Consider the following 13,422-nt stretch of genomic DNA (forward strand, 5'->3'; position numbering starts at 1 on the left):
AGTCTTCTAATTGTAAGACCCAAGCCTTGCAAATCTGTATCCTTCAGTTGCCCAAGAAATTCCTGGGCAAATACAGCAAGTGTACGTGCCCTACAGTTTGCAGATTTCACAAGTTCAAGCCCTCACAGGGTGAGGGTCAATGAAGCCTAACAGTTGGCCATAAACTCAACCCAGGATTAGTTCATGATATCTGGAAGCCCTGTATATGCTATTCTAGCCAAGGTGAATGCCAAGGATAGCCATTTATGAGGCTGCCCTCTTCGGACACTGGCCCCTTGGCCTCCCGAAGCCCGAGAACCTAGGGAAAGAGCACACGCTACCTTCTAGCCTCATACTCTGTTCTCCCTACAGCTCTCTTCGGTTGGGTGTGTCCAGGAATTAAGCTGATTAAGTAGAAGCAGCATGAAAGGTCTAACTCTGGACGCAGTGGAGGGTGCAGGGTGCAGAGAACAGCATCACACAACTTCCTAGGACCTCTCTTGTTTGTTATAGTACCTCTCCAGCCACCTGTCATGAGTTACACCTCTCCATCCTGGCCAGTCAAAGCAATACAATATCCCACTCCATTCACAAGACTCCTTCCTCACTCTGATTCTCTTGTAGCCTTACCTCTCCCAGACCCTCTATTCCATCTCCTTCTTCTTTCAGCACAATGTCATCTTAAGGTGGCACGAAGAGCTACACAAGCAGCCAATAAAACATTCCTATTTGCTACAAGCAAGGCATTCTTACTTAGGTCGGTCCCAGTGCCCAGGATATCGATGACTGCATCCTGCCCTTCCACCGCTTTGTTGACATCACTCTTATTTAACACGTCCCCAACGATGACTCTGGGCACTTTAATGTCAGCAGGGAGTCTTGATGCATCTCGCACCAGTACTGTGACGTTGTATCCTAAAAGATAAAAGCAGACACAGTTTTAGAATAGGTTGTTCAGTTATGGCCAGCATATATGAACTCTAGCACAGAACAATTCCCTTTTCACTTTTTGAATTTTCTAAATATCAGAGAACCTTATTTAAAAAATGGTAGCCGAACAAAAAATGAACGAAAAAAGATATTATTCAGATTATTGTAAGGGTATGGTCACTTTTTATCAAAGGTTTTGCACTGCATTTTACAAGATTGGTTTTATACCAATCAATAGTAAGGTCTTTTTTCGCTCATTTTTTGTTTCGCTACTATTTTTAGGTCGAGCCTGGGTAGCTCATGCGCTGCAAGGCATGCTGTATTAAGGTATGGATGTGAAGCTCCGCCCACTCTCCGCCCAGTTTTTTCATTGGCTTGAGTCATTGTCCATTGCAAACTGTAGCTTTTCATTAGTCAATAGGCTCAGTAGTCCCTCCTTAATACGACCTGTCCCTCCTTAATACCACCTTTTCCAATTTTGTAACCTCCCATGAGGACGCCCCCTGTTACGCGTGTTGTTGCTGGGTAGGCTTTAATTACAGCCTCCGAGCACTATTTTCTTAAAGAGGTTTGTCCTGCCTGCTCTTGCCGGCAGGAAAAGGCAGGACACACTCTCTCTTAAAGCATTTGCAATGCAATAGGTCTTGCATTTGCGAGAGTTCAAGCTATAGGTATTGTAAATGATAATGCCCTCTATTTATCCTTATTTAAAAAAAAAACACAATTAAAAGGCATTGTTAATTACAATGCCAATTGCTCAAACTCTGGTAGATGCAAGATCTATTGCATTGCAAATGCTTGTTTAAATAGGTTTTCCTGATATTTAGAACATTCAAAAAGTGAAAAGGGAATTGTTCTGTGCTAGACTTTGTATACACCCCGTCCCTTTTTGTCTTAAGAAGGGTGACTTCCTTGTGTTTTTTGAGTTTTCAGCATATATGAACAGAACTGACGTACTCTATAGGTTTCACTTCTGTGCAGTGCACACAAACAAGCACCCATCAAACTGGTACATATGCACATAAAGAGCAAGTACACAGACCAACAAGCATACATGCATCGTTGCAAACAGATTAACAGTCAGGCCTAACTATTTGCAGAAGAGGCGGAGGATGAGGTGCAAGATAGAGCACAGGATGATATGAAGCAAGGAGTTTAGGAGAAAGCACAGCAGCATTCGGTTTTCCTGAAGCACTTTACAATATCTGCAAGTAATCATTGTGATGTATCTTATCCAATTTATATGCACTTTATTATAATTTATAGCAACTTCACTGATGAATTTCCATTTTTTAGATTTTTGTATTTTGATTATGCACTTTATTGTATTTGCAAGAAGCAGTAGAAATGAACATTTTTCTACTCTAGCTTGTATGTACTTTTTTAGGGAATCTTAATAATGAATTTCAATTTTCTTTTAGATTTCCTGCATTTTAACTATAACTTAAGCTGTCCTATTTTGAAAGAAAGTATTACTTGTAATGTTTGCTATGTATGTATAACTATATATTCCCCATTGAGCATTATATGAATTATAATTGGTGATTAAAATGTTTCTGATCAGCTCAAATAATTGTTTTTTTATTTTAAATATATATAAAAAAAAGAAAGCACAGCAGCGAGCACAAGGTAATGTGTAGCACAGAGAATCACCGTGTGATTTATTCCAAAGGCATCATGCAGTGGTGTTCACAAGGGAGCATAGGGTGTTGTGATTCAGAGGAGCACAGTGAAATGCTTTCTAGGGCAGCACTGGATGATTTGCCTCAGGAGACCATGAGGTGATGCTCTTCAAGAGGAATCCTGGGCGTTCTCCCTCAGGGGAGCCCAAGGCGATGCGCAGTTCATGTGCACATGGCTCCATGCATTATGGATGCACAGTGTGGCACATGGTGAAATGCAACAGTAGGGAATACGATGATGTGCTCCATGTCATGAGCGACAGACAACTTCAGCCTGTCATCTGTTTTTTGCACAGCAAACTGTGCATGGGGCAATTTTTAAGCTTATAGCGGTATAACAAAAGTACATGTCCCACAATGCAAAGTTCAGACACAATCAGCCTATGTAATAAATCATTATTTGGAGATATACAAAAACAAGTAAGAAAGTTGCTCAAGCTGACTGCCACCTTTCAATGCATATTCTGATTTTTAATACCTGTGTAATACATATTTCAAAACCAATGAAAACATAATATGATATAGGTCTGAATTTGCACAGGCATAAAATACCACAGCTGGAGCATGACCTTGGCAGCAGCGGTAGCCAGCACCGATCAGGGTGGAGAAGCGGCGGTGGGGGGAGGTGAGCTGTGATGTGAAATTAAAAAAAATGATTCAACTTACCTGCTTGCTGTGTCCTCCTTGCCGCTCCTCATGGTTGCGTCTCCCCGCCTCCCGGAACAGGAAGCAGCCCGGAAGCACCCAGGCTCCCCAGTGCCAATCAGCGTTGTGATTTGTCTGAGCGCCGTGGCTCGGTGCTCAGATGGGGCACGGGGGCCTCGGCATGTTCAACACCCAGGCTGTAATGCAACCTGGGTAGAGAAGAGGGAAAGTGCGCATGACTGTTATGGTCGGCCTGAGAGGGCCAGACAAACAGTTATGTTCAGTTAGGAGTGGGAAACAACTCCTCGGCTGCTCACAACTCCTTGGCTGCTCTGTCAGCCCCGCCCACCCACCTCGCAAACCTGCCATGCACGAAAAAGGAAAAAAGTAAATGATAATAACTGAGTTATTATCATTTTATTTTTTCTTAAACTCCTCTGCCTTAGTGGAGGAGCCGCCACTGCTTGCCAGCTCAACAAATTGCAGAGCTAATTACTGCACTTCTCACGTCACTGTCCATTTTACCTCCATTAGGCTTTGGCCTATAGGAATGTTGCTTTGAGACATTCATGAGCCAGACCTAATAACCAGTTTGGTGAAACAAAAATTGTTGCATCACAGGTATTTGGTGTTCAGTGTGGCCGACTCAACCCAAGTGTTGACGATTCTGTGGAATATGTATGCATGATGTGATTGTGGAATTGCAGGCAGTTGAACGAGTTGAGTCTAACAAAGAGCTGGAATGCGAACTTAAAGCAGCCCTAGGAAAAATTATGACTTGAGTACCCAGGTGCAGACGTGCTAATGCGCACCAGAATCAGAGTAACTCTTTCAAGTTGCCGCTGGGATAGCTTAACGTGCACCAACACTCCTGGAATCAGAAACCGGCCTCCAAGTGCCAAAACTGGCGGTCTGGAGCACCAGCCTCCTGGGGGATTGCACGCTTGCCTGGCTGGCCAGTCCGGCCATGGTCTGACAGCTCAGCATCGAATTCCGATCTTATACTAATTCCTATCTTGCAGCTGACCTGTGACCTTTGCAAGAATAAAGAAGGATCCTAAATGAACTACAACAGAAGAGCCTCATCATTACTACTAGAACCTGTTACAAAAGTCCCAGTTGGGCCACCAAGTTAAACACAAAGATGGACAATGGGCTAAACCAGTTGACATGGTTTCCTTCACGAAAGGTGACAAAAATTATATGGATTACCCTGCAGGCAAACAATTAGTACTGTCACAACCAATTTTGTAGGTTACTGGGCAAGCAGGGGCTACTGGGCCTCAGCTGTGGAGGCTGGGATAGTTTTACTCTGATGTCCCAGGTTCTATACTCCCATGGCTCTGCAAACTGGGCCAAGTACAACCACTTCAGCCCTTGACACTCACTGGTATTAATGGCGAGCAGTCAAGGCTTCTTAGGGAGGTAGTGTGAGGTGTATAAACTCAGAACTCAACAACCAACCAGCAGCACAATGAATGAATGCCCCGCCATGTGCATTACTTAGATAAGAAACATACTTCAATACGTACACTTAAGAAGAAATACCACACAAATAATAATAGCAGGTAGATAATAACAGCAGGTGCAATGATAACTCTGGCGCTTGGACTATGACACCATGGATTGCGGCCTACCCTTTCCATTCTTCCCAGAAACCTCTTCTCTCATGAATCTAGGCCGGTCCCTTTTATGTTAGAGTTCTGTGGAGCATGAATCAAGGCTCCGGGTGCAGATACCCCAGTTCAATAATGGTTGTGCTCAGTTCAGTACATTCCTGGCGACGGAGTAAGACGTGTGTTTACGTCTCTCCTTCCCAGCTGCGCTGAGACCTTCCCGCCGCCCTAGTTATAGGTTTACCTCAGCAAAAGGCGATATCGGCAGGGCTCCAGAGAGTGTCTGGACCCCCGGCGGAGGGAGAAAGGAGAGACCGGCCTGGGCCCGGGCTGAGAGAACATGGAGATTCACCTGGCTGCGTCTCGGCCAGTCGAGAGTCTTGAGCAGAGGTCAAGGCTCGGCCCCCTGGGAGAGCCTCCCAGACGGATCAATAAGGGAGCCATAGACCACCGCTGCTGATCTGCGCAGAGGTAGCAGGCTGGTTCCCTGGATCGGAAGCAGAGACAGAGTGGGGCAAGCTGCCCAGGGCCGAGGAGCACAGAGTAGGTCGCTGGAGTCCTGGAGTGCCATGAACACTGGGCATACTGACTTGTGTTCACAATTTCTCCTTGAAAGAACGGATTCTGAAAAAGGCAGAGAAACGCCATCAGTGATGTTTCAAGGCCAAGCCCTCCACCTGTTCCAGGACCTTGCGGGCTCCACACTCCAGAAAAGGAGAGAGTTTTGCCCAGTCACGACCTTTCTGCACGACAAGAAAGTGGCTTACTCCTGGGGACATCCATTCAGGCTGATCTTCCGATGGCAGGACCAGCTCCATCAAATGTGCTCCCTGTCAGTGGCATGTACACTGCTTCAGATAGAGCCTCAGAAGGAGTCCCGGCCAAAGACGCAACCCGAAAGACACAGATGAGAGGGCCGTTGGAGATGGCGGCTAAACCCCGCCAGACGGGGGGGGGCGGTTTCGGGCCCAGATCTGGCAACCATGGCATCTGAAAGGAGAACCCTGCTGGACAAGCTTGCAGAAGACACCTCATCCAATAATCCCCCCTGAGGTGAAATGGCTTGAGTTGGGGGGCAAGCGGCAGGGGGGGGAGCAGCTATGGGGAGGCGGAATGAGACACTGAAGACTTGACCTTCAGCCCACACAGAGACTTCACCACTGGTAGAGGGATGGACCTTTTGTTTCCCTCCCTGATCCAGGGACTATGGCTGTTCAATGTTATTGTTATTGTTTTGGGGATTGTTAATTGGTGCCCAACAGGAAGTCAGGTCTTATATCTTATTCCCCACATGGGTCAGATGGAACCCCACATGGTTCGAAAGGAATGGAGGGGGGGCTCTTAAGAATGAATCAGAGGCTAATTGGGAGTCCATTATGGCGTGACTAGTGAAAGCTCGAAGGGTACTGACACTAAATGTCAAGGGCTTAAACAATCCGGTTAAGAGGAGGGCAATACTTTCCTACCTGGAATAGTCCCAGGCAGATGTCTGCCTTTTACAGGAAACGCATCTGCTACGTAAGGACTGGAATAGACTTAAATACCGAGCCTTCCCGCAGCAATTCTTCTCCTTATCACACAAGACGGAAGGGGTGGCATTACTATTCTCCTGTTCTTTCCAAGGAAGGGTGGGGATGAAGGTAGCAGAGATTAAGGGATGCCTTTTGGGATACCGTGTCCACTTCGGTTCTCACTCCATCGTACTAGGGTCCATCTACACCCTGAACGAGGGACAGGAACAGTTTTTGCAAAGAGCAGTAGAAGACATCATGATTACACAGGACCGGTGGGTGGTGCTAGGGGGAGATCTAAACCTGGTATTCCATAATGAACTTGACCAGTCATCCCAGTGGCAGCGTGCAACCAGGGCGGTTAGTCCATGGGGGGCCCTATGGTTGCAGGAAAAGGGATTGAGGGACCTATGGCGGAGTTCACACCCAGATTCAAGAGACTATACCTTCTACTCTAATGTGCATAAATTGTATGCCAGGCTTGACTACTTTCTGGGTTCTAGGGAGGTCCAGGCACCGACACGCTCGGTGGAGATTGAACACCACTCCCTATACAACCACTCGGTGGTCCAGTTGGACCTCATCCTCCCACCTCATTACCAAAAGTCTCAATCATGGCGTTTACATGAAACCCTACTCCGCAGACCAGAGGTAGTTTAACAGGTAGATAGAGCGATTAGGAATTACTTGGAAGTAAACGATACCCCAGAGACCTCAACAGCGAAGGTATGGAACGCAATGAAAGCAGTGATTAGATGAGAGTTGATCGCCATCTCAGCGGCAGACAACAAAGTCAGGCGAGATAAGCGCACACACCTACAACAACAAATTTGGGAACTTGAACGCATACATCATCGCACTGGGGCGCCCATGGTATAGCGACAACTGGAGGCGGTTAGGAAGCAATTAGCTGGCCAATACCTTGACAGTGCTGAGTACTCGATACTTCGCCTTAAACATGTGTTTGACGTAGGGGGAACAATTGCGTGAGAATGCTGGCGAATAAAATTAAAGGACAGAGCAAGGCTAGCGTGATGGAGGCATTGATAACTGAAGAAGGGACAGTGATCGAGGGGGACGAGGTTGTGGCAGCTAGGTTTGGATACTTCTACAAGGATCTATATTCGGCGCAAGATCTCCCCTCCCAGGACATCTATGAGTATTTGAAAGGTGCTAAAGTGATGCGCCTAACAGCGGAACAGGCAGCAGGCCTAGACAACTCCAACAGAATTTAGGAAGTAATAGCTGCAATCTCCAGGTTGAAGCCGCATAAATCCCTTGGCCCAGACAGCTTCCTGGCTAGTTTTTATACAGCTTTTTGCAACTTCGTGGCCCCTCACCTCACTAGAGTGTTCAACGCGATCATGAACTCAGTGATACTCCCTCCCTCAATGACAGAGGCCTTGGTGGTGGTCATAGCAAAACCAGGGAAAGATAAGGGACTGTGCGGGTCCCATCGACACATATCACTTCTAAATGTCGATGCAAAATTGTTTACAGGGATCTTGGCGGCTTGCCTCACCCCTCATATGCCTGGATTATTTGACCCGGATCAGTCTGGGTTTATCCCTAGCAGATAGTGCTCAGACAATACCAAGCGGATCCTTCATCTTATAGGCAAGGTGCCCCACTCTCAGTGCGATATGATGCTCTTTTCCATCGACGCAGAGAAGGCCTTCGACCGCGTAAATTGGCCTTATCTAGCAACGGTACTGAAATGCTTTGGACTAGGGGATAGGTTCTGCTCATGGGTGCTGAGTGGGTATGGGAGGCCGAGGGTCTCTGTCAGGGTTAATGGTAGGGGCTCAGAGAGCTTACCAATTAGGCGTGGCACGCAGCAGGGATGCCCCATCCCCTCTCCTATTTGCGCTCTACATGGAGCCATTCGCACAGAGGGTCCGGGAAGATCCAAAGGCCACAGGGATAAGCTTTGGGGGAGAGGAACATCGCATCACTTTATATGCAGATGATGTAATTGTTTCCCTTGATAATCTCCGAGAGGCCATGCCAAATTTCTTGGAAGAGGTTGAGAGGTTCAGGGCAGTCTCGGGATTTCAGATTAATCTTGTCAAATCACAGGCATTAAGCCTAACGGTCTCACAAGATACAAAGGAATAGCTCACCCAGGCCGTTTCCATCTGATGGGAGTAGAGCATCTCGCATTTGGGGACCCATCTCACATCGACTATCCAGGAGGTCGTCGCCTTTCAGTCAAACAATCAGGGGTTTATAAAGCACGCTACTCACCCGTGAGGGTCTCAAGATGCTTGGGGGGTGGGGGGGGGGGTGCAGCTCCGGATCAGTCGAAGAGCCAGGTCTTGAGGTTCTTCCTGAAGGTGTGCAGGTTCAGGGAGCATCTAACGTTTGCTGGGGGCTCGTTCCAGCTCTTGGCTGCGATGTAGGAGAAAGCACGTCCGCCAGCTCTGTTTCTGCGGATGCGGGGGGTCTCTGCCAGGGCGAGGTCAGCGGAGCGGATGCTCCTTTTGGGTACGTGGAAGGAGACTCTCTCTTTGAGGTATTTGGGTTCAATGTTGTGGAGGGAGTTGTAGGCATGGGTGAGAAGTCTGAAGGTCACTCTCTTCTCGACGGGGAGCCAGTGGAGGTCTCTTAGGTGTTGGGTCATGTGTTCGTGTCGTGGTGTGCCGAGGACGAGTCTGGCTGCGACGTTCTGGATGATTTGGAGCTTGTGTAGCAGAGTTCTGTTGATTCCAGCGTAGAGGGCGTTGCCGTAGTCCAGTCTGTTGGTTATGAGTGCGTGGGTGACTGTCTTTCTGCATTTGGGGGGTATCTATTTGAAGGTCTTTCAGAGGATGCGAAGGCAGTTGAAGCTGGTGGAGGCGACGGAGTTGATCTGGCGGGTCATGGTGAGGGAGGAGTCTAGGATGATGCAGAGGTTCCTTGCGTGGTCTGTAGGGGTGGGTGGACTTCCGAGGGCGGAGGGCCACCAGGTGTTGTCCCAGGCGGAGTTGGAGGGTCATAGGATGAGGACCTCGGTCTTCTCCAAGTTGAGCTTCAGGCAGCTGTCTTTCATCCAGGACGCGACGTCCTTCATTCCTTCCTGGAAGCAGAGTCTGGTGTCAAAGGGGTTCTTCGTGAGGGATAGGATGAGCTGGGTGTCGTCAGCGTATGAGACTATGCTGAGCCCATGGTGTCTGGCAATGGCGGCGAGGGGGGCCATGTAGATGTTGAAAAGCGTGGGGCTGAGCTATGATCCATCGGGTACTTCGCAGTTGATCTCTGTGGGTTTGGAGAGGAAGGGAGGGAGTCTGATCCTCTGGGTTCTGCCAGGGAGGAAGGATCGGATCCAGTTAAGGGCAGTTCCTCGTATCCCAGCATCGTGGAGCCTGGCTGCGAGTGTGCGATGTGAGGCGGTGTCGAAGGCTGCGGAGAGGTCTAGTAGGATGAGGGACGCAGTGTGTCCCTGGTCGAGTAGCGCATGTCATCAGTGGCAGCGAGGAGGGTGGTTTCGGTGCTGTGGTTGCTGCGGAATCCGGACTGGGAGGACTCTAAGATGGCGTTCTCTTCGATGAAGGCGGTCAACTGTGCATTTACGAGCTTCTCAGTGACTTTGGCGGCTAAGGGGAGCAGGGAGATGGGCCGGTGGTTTTTCAGGTCCGTCGGGTCGGCCGTGGGCTTTTTGAGGAGTTTGACTTTCCGCCCGCTTCCAGTCGTCTGGGAAGATGCCGGATTTGAGGGAGGCGTCGATTTTCTGTCCTAGTTCGGGTGCGATGGCAGCGGCGGCCCTGTGGTAGGGCAGGGGTCCGTGGGGGCTCCAGAGAGGGTGTTGTTCATGGTCGCGGTGATGTGTTCAACAGTGGCGGTATTCCAGGTAGTGACGGTTGGCTGGTTGTCGGTGGTGGGGAAGGGGGTGGTGCCCGGCGTCTGTTCGCTGAAATTGTCATAGAGGGCCTTGATTTTCAGATGGAAGTAGGAGCTGAGCTTGTTGCAGAGTTCCTGGGATTGTGTGACGTCTGTGGCTTCGCTGGGGGGTTTAGTGAATTGCTGTATGACGTTGAAAAGTTCTTTGGCATTGGTTGCGTTGGTGTGGATCTTGTTATTTGCCGGTGGTATTCCTTCTGGGCGTTTTTGTGGTTGTTCAGGTCTTTTGTGGTTTTACGGTTTAGCCAGATTTTCTCGAGGCGTCTGCAGGAGTGTCTGGCTTCTTGGAGTTCGGTGGTGGACCAGGCGGCCTTCAGGGGGCGTTGTTTGGTGGGGTGGCAGAGGGGTGCAAGCTTGTCGGCGCAGTTGGAGATCCAGCGGTGGAGTTCTTTGGCTTTTGCTTCAGTTCCTGCAAAGAGCTTTCCAAAACTTTGGGTGGGTCGGCGCTCCTGAATGCGACGCAAGCATAGCTGGCGGGCTCCGACGAAAGGCAGCCTTGGCATTCCATGCATCCTGTGCTACTTCCAAGCCACGCAACCTAGGGTTCTGGTGGAATGGTCGCGTCCGGAATCAGAAAAGAGATGGCTCTTTATGGATAGGGCGCTAGCGGGAACATCCCTGTGGAAGATCCCCTTTATGAGCTGATCCCACCGCCCTACCAATCTTTATCTGTCCCCGATCATGGAGCTCACCCTCAGAGTCTGGGATGCTGTGGCTAGAAGGGAAGGTCTCTTGTCATTGCCCTCCCCGCTCACTCCGATGGTAGAGAATCCGGACTTCACCTCGGGAATGAATTGCGTCGCGTTCGGGGCGTGGCAGATGTTGAGATGTAGGTCGATAGTCCATTTATTTGTCGAAGAAGGCCCCATACAGTTCGACACCCTGAGGGCTGACAATGCAATTCCAGAGAGAGAGTGATTTCAATATATACCTAGATTAGGCACTGGTTGATGCACCCAGAGTTGAGGGATGCTGCACAAAATTTGAGAGATGGCTTCTAAGCAAAGCATCAAAGCATCAACCTGACACTTCGTATCCGACATATAAGATGCTGATGTACAGGGATCTAGATACTAGGGCCCCTGCCCAATTGAGATGGGAATGGGAATTGGAGTGACAACTATCCCTAGAGGAGTGGCGAGATATTTATTATCGGATGCGACACACGGCGTCAAATGCATCCAGCACAGAATCTGCGACAAAAATCGTTACCAACTGGTATTTAACCCTGGTCTGCCTTGATAGGGGGAACCCTGAAAGGGGTGATGGGTGTTGGAGATGCCATGACTCCCCAGGGACGCTAATGCACATTGTCTGGGAATGCCTCAGGCTGACTCAATCCTGTGACGGGATCTTGGCAGATATTGATTCACATTTTAACACTCAACTTCCCCGATTCCCTTCATATGTTGTGCTGGGCCTCCCCAACCCGCTGACCTACCCACTTGAATCCAAAAGGGGCAGACATATTGCAGTGGAAATGGGGGTGGCCCAACAATCAATCATGGCCTTCTGGAGCACTGACAGAGTCCCGACCAGACAGACGTGGCTCCACCGCATCTGGCATCTATTGGGGATGGAAAGGCTTTCATTGACACTCAAACTACAAGGGGACACATTACGGGAGATCTGACAACTGTCATTACACTTCTCTGCCAGGAATTTACAGAGCTCACCTGCCCTAGGTATCTAAAATTGTTGCACTTGACCGAACCACCGCAATAACTCGACCGAGGTAGACCTCTGCAAGAATGTAGGTCATATGTCCATGGTGGTATACTAGTTTAACGGGCACCCAGAGGTAGGGGAGGGTGGTTAGAGTGGAGATCTGGGGGTAAGTTTCTTGTTATAAATTGCACAAACAGTTGACGGTGGCTGAATGTTGATGCTACGTCAGCAAATGATTAGCTCTCTCCATGTGCTTACTATCGCAACAATCAAAACACATTTAAACATAAAAGAAGGGGCTTAACAGAGTGCACTGGTACTTGGCAACTGCTCAGGTATTGTTGGCGAATTCTGCCGAGTCACTGTGTGCTCAGCAAAAACAGCTGAATACTCAGGCCACATGAAGCTAAGCACCGGCTGGTGAAAAGTGATGTGAGATGCTTATTTTGTAGTTCAGAAGTTATTTGGTAGGGAGAGCACTCCGTTCGTAGTCTCTTTTCTATACAACTCAACTGAGTTTAAAATTGCGGTGCGACAGCAGAGTAGAAGTTTGTCCACTTCTACTGGAAGAACACGGTTAAATGACAAGCTGTTGGCTTGTAGGAAGCTGTGCACTGTTCGCCTGGTGTGTGCTAGTACACAATTATGTTAATGCCAATCTTTTAAATTTGTTCAGTTTATTTCTGGAAATAACAACATAAATTCAACCTCTTGTTGTTATATCAAACAATACAACTTAATAAAGTTTTTGTTCAATCATATATCACACAAAAAAATATATATCTTCATTTTACATCATCATTTGATTTCATCAAGACATTACATAATCACTTCATTACATTTTAATAAGTGTGTGCCCAATGCATTTCGGAACCGAATGGTTCCTTCATCAGGGAGTATCTGAAATAAAAATAAACATAAACATATGTATCAGTCATGGTATCATTGGTGGCTCAAGATCATACTTTGGTTTGTGGAGTTGAATTTGTTTTATGGTAATTATATCCTACCTGTGCTGGATTACTGCTTGTTGTACACTAAGGAATCGAGGGTAAGAAATGAGTTAAGCGTGGTGGTGCCTGTGTTATAAGTGTGTCGAGAAAAATAATCAGTCATAACGGAACTGTTAAGATGTCTAACTAATGGGCTTACCTCAGTAAGAATAGAAGTGCAAGCTGTAAAAAATAACATGAACATACAGATTGAGCGTTCACTAATGCTCAAGATCATGACTAATATGTTGGCTGAACTGAAGCGCAATAACGATAAGTAAGAAATAGTTGCACGCTTACCTCTGTAATGTGAGGTTCGAGATTACTGAAAAAAATAACATGAGGAAATCTATCAAAAACTATTACCAGAAGAGTAATCAAGCCTAAAGATGAGAATACTGCGAAAACCGCCTTACCTAGTGATGGCTTAACGGGGAAAATCGTGAATCTCCGAGGTTAAGGTTTAGTTGGAACGCCACGAGTTCCGCGTGGCGTTCCAACTAAACCTTAACCTCGGAGA

At 47.9% G+C, this 13,422-nt stretch overlaps 1 protein-coding gene across 1 annotated transcript in view; it reads right to left on the bottom strand.

The window, feature by feature from the left end:
- The window catches only part of LOC146798140 (flavin reductase (NADPH)-like), a 169,620-nt gene that overhangs the window by 103,683 nt on the left and 52,515 nt on the right, over positions 1-13,422 (bottom strand). The window contains exon 2 of the mRNA XM_085625374.1: positions 733-894. Within this exon, the coding sequence (XP_085481500.1) occupies positions 733-894 (162 nt within the window). The remainder of the gene's footprint in view (positions 1-732; positions 895-13,422) is intronic.

This window comes from Triturus cristatus, chromosome 9 (assembly GCF_964204655.1).
Source record: "Triturus cristatus chromosome 9, aTriCri1.1, whole genome shotgun sequence".
Lineage (NCBI taxonomy): Eukaryota > Metazoa > Chordata > Amphibia > Caudata > Salamandridae > Triturus > Triturus cristatus.